The sequence below is a fragment of the Engraulis encrasicolus genome, chromosome 2, assembly GCF_034702125.1.
Source record: "Engraulis encrasicolus isolate BLACKSEA-1 chromosome 2, IST_EnEncr_1.0, whole genome shotgun sequence".
NCBI classification, from domain to species: Eukaryota; Metazoa; Chordata; class Actinopteri; order Clupeiformes; family Engraulidae; genus Engraulis; species Engraulis encrasicolus.
In genome coordinates, this window is record NC_085858.1 from 23923223 (window position 1) to 23925722 (window position 2500).

At 44.6% G+C, this 2500-nt stretch overlaps 1 protein-coding gene across 1 annotated transcript in view; it reads left to right on the forward strand.

Moving 5' to 3' along the window:
* The window catches only part of eps8l1a (EPS8 signaling adaptor L1a), a 25834-nt gene that overhangs the window by 11079 nt on the left and 12255 nt on the right, over window positions 1-2500 (forward strand). The window contains exons 9-10 of the mRNA XM_063214390.1: window positions 879-922; window positions 1295-1403. Of these exons, the coding sequence (XP_063070460.1) occupies window positions 879-922; window positions 1295-1403 (153 nt within the window). The remainder of the gene's footprint in view (window positions 1-878; window positions 923-1294; window positions 1404-2500) is intronic.

A 2500-nucleotide genomic window follows, 5' to 3' on the forward strand; every position in this document is an offset into this window, starting at 1 on the left:
CACACACACACACACACACACACACACACACACACACACACACACACACACACACACACACACACACACACACACACACTCACACACACACACACACACACACACACACACAGCTTAATACTTCCTGTATTACACACATGCCTACCTGACCACATACACTCACACTGGCACTTGTGTGTGCAAACACATTCACACTGGTGGCCACACACACACACACACACACACACACACACACACACACACACACACACACACACACACACACACACACACACACACACACACACACACACACACACACACACACACACACACACACACACACACACACACACACACACACACACACACACACACACACACAAACATGATGACTGACACACTGGCATTGGTACAAATATGTTTGCCAGCCAAACAAACCAAATGATAGTGGTAGAACAACTTGACCTTGACAGTATTGCATTTCGTTTGTTGACAACACATAGTAAAATTTGAAGTGTTAATTCAACACTGTTCTGAGCATATATGGTCCCACTTGATATAGTGTTAAATTTAACACTTTGTTCAATAAACACACACACACACACACACGCACACGTTTCACACACACAGATGCGCGCAAACACACACACACACACATACAGAGACAAAAGTATACAAAGTAGAAAGATGAGTAAACACAGAGGAGGCCCTGTATGAATGGAGCCTTTTAGTCTTCTTGGCTGAGAGAGAAAATGCTCAGTCAACGCACTGACTCTCACTCTCATTCTCATTCTCTCTCCCTCTCTCTCCCTCTCTCTCCCTCTCTCTCTCTCTCTCTCTCTCTCTCTCTCTCTCTCTCTCTCTCTCTCTCTCTCTCCTTGTTTGTTTTCTGTCAGGAGGCCGAAACTCCAGTTTCTCCCCATCAGCCAACAACAGAGTTGTGAGTCAGCGTTATTACGTTAAGATGATTATTACATTTTTGCTTTGTAGCTCCATTTTTATTGATTTAATGTCAGACGTGATGTTTTGTTTTGTTTTGTCCCACTGAAAATGATGTTTGGCCGTTATTTAATAAGGTGAAAAGTGATCACTTTTCTTATTTGTTTGCTGGCTCTCTCTCTGTCTCCTTTTTCTGCCATTGTCTCCTTTTTTCTTTCTTTCGTTCTGTCTTTGTCTTGTCTGTGTCTGCTGCGTCTGTTCGTGAATGTGTGTGTGAATGTGTGCGTGGGTGCGTGTGTATGTGTGTGCGTGCCTGCGTGCGTGCGTGCATGTGTGTGCGTGTGTGTATGACTGCATGCATGTGTGTCTACAGAGATGGAGGGGAGAGTGCTCCAGCTACTGAGAAGCTGTACCGCTGTAGCTATGACTTTGTGGCCAGAAACAGCAGTGAGCTCTCAGTCCTGCAGGGGGAGACACTAGAGGTACCACCACAGCACACCTACTGTCTTCAGGGAAGATGTTGGCTTCCTTAGGGAACCAGCTGAGGGTTCCTTGGGGAACCTTCACATTTTTTACAGTGTAGAATTGACACACAGCAAATATACCTATCAGAATTGTATAAAGAAGTAGAAGTACTCTTATACTGCTTTCAGGCCAACCAGAACGGAGCCGGTGCTCTAAAGTGTTTACCGCCAAACCACCCGTGTTCATACCGAGCTCTGAACTTTTTCCGCACCCGGATTACCTGCTGACGTCCATGTTGTCGTTCGCGCAGAAAAACAAGTATTTTGCGGTTCGCATTGCGTTCACGAACGCTAGGATCTGCACCATGAACATGTTGATTCTCAGTCGGCCTGAATGCGCCCTTGCAGATGTAATTACAACCAGGGGCGGAGCTATAGGGGGGCAAGCAGGGCATTTGCCCCTGGGCCCAGGGCCCTCCTGTATTGTTGGTGGGGGCCCTACAGTGACCATGGCAAGTTGTTTGAGGGGCCCTATCAGTGTTTTGCCCTGGGGACCTGTGTGCTATTGTTCCGCCACTGGAATAGTAGTAGTATGATATTACATGGTAAATACACTGCTAGTGTTTATAAGCGGGCTTGCAGAGCAAGGCTCGATTCTAGTAATCGCTAAGTACAGTTTATGCTTGCTTCTCTTGTGCAGGTCAGTAAAAATAGAAACCGCTTCTCCTCCTAGGCCTTTCGAGATAGAGACACTGTGTCTGTGTTCACAAAAGGTCAAAATAAGGAAATAAAAGAAAATATTTATTTTTGTACTTTTCATAATATTTAACATTTCTAAGTCCATAATGTATTTCTATTTTTGTATTCATCCTCCAGACGCACTTTATTTGCTGTTATTTTGAGTTTCTTTGTTGTACCTTTATTTTGACGTTGTCCTGTCTTACATGTTGCTATATGTCACTTCCCGTTTGGAGTACAAAGAAATTCATGAATGAAAGCGGTAGCATGTGAGTGAGTTGCTCCACGCAAGGTTCAAGTTCAGAGGTGCGCTTTCAAGTGCAAAGGAAGCGTTAAAGTTGTAAGCTTTTTAAGAATAGTTTCCTGAAGTCTCCCAA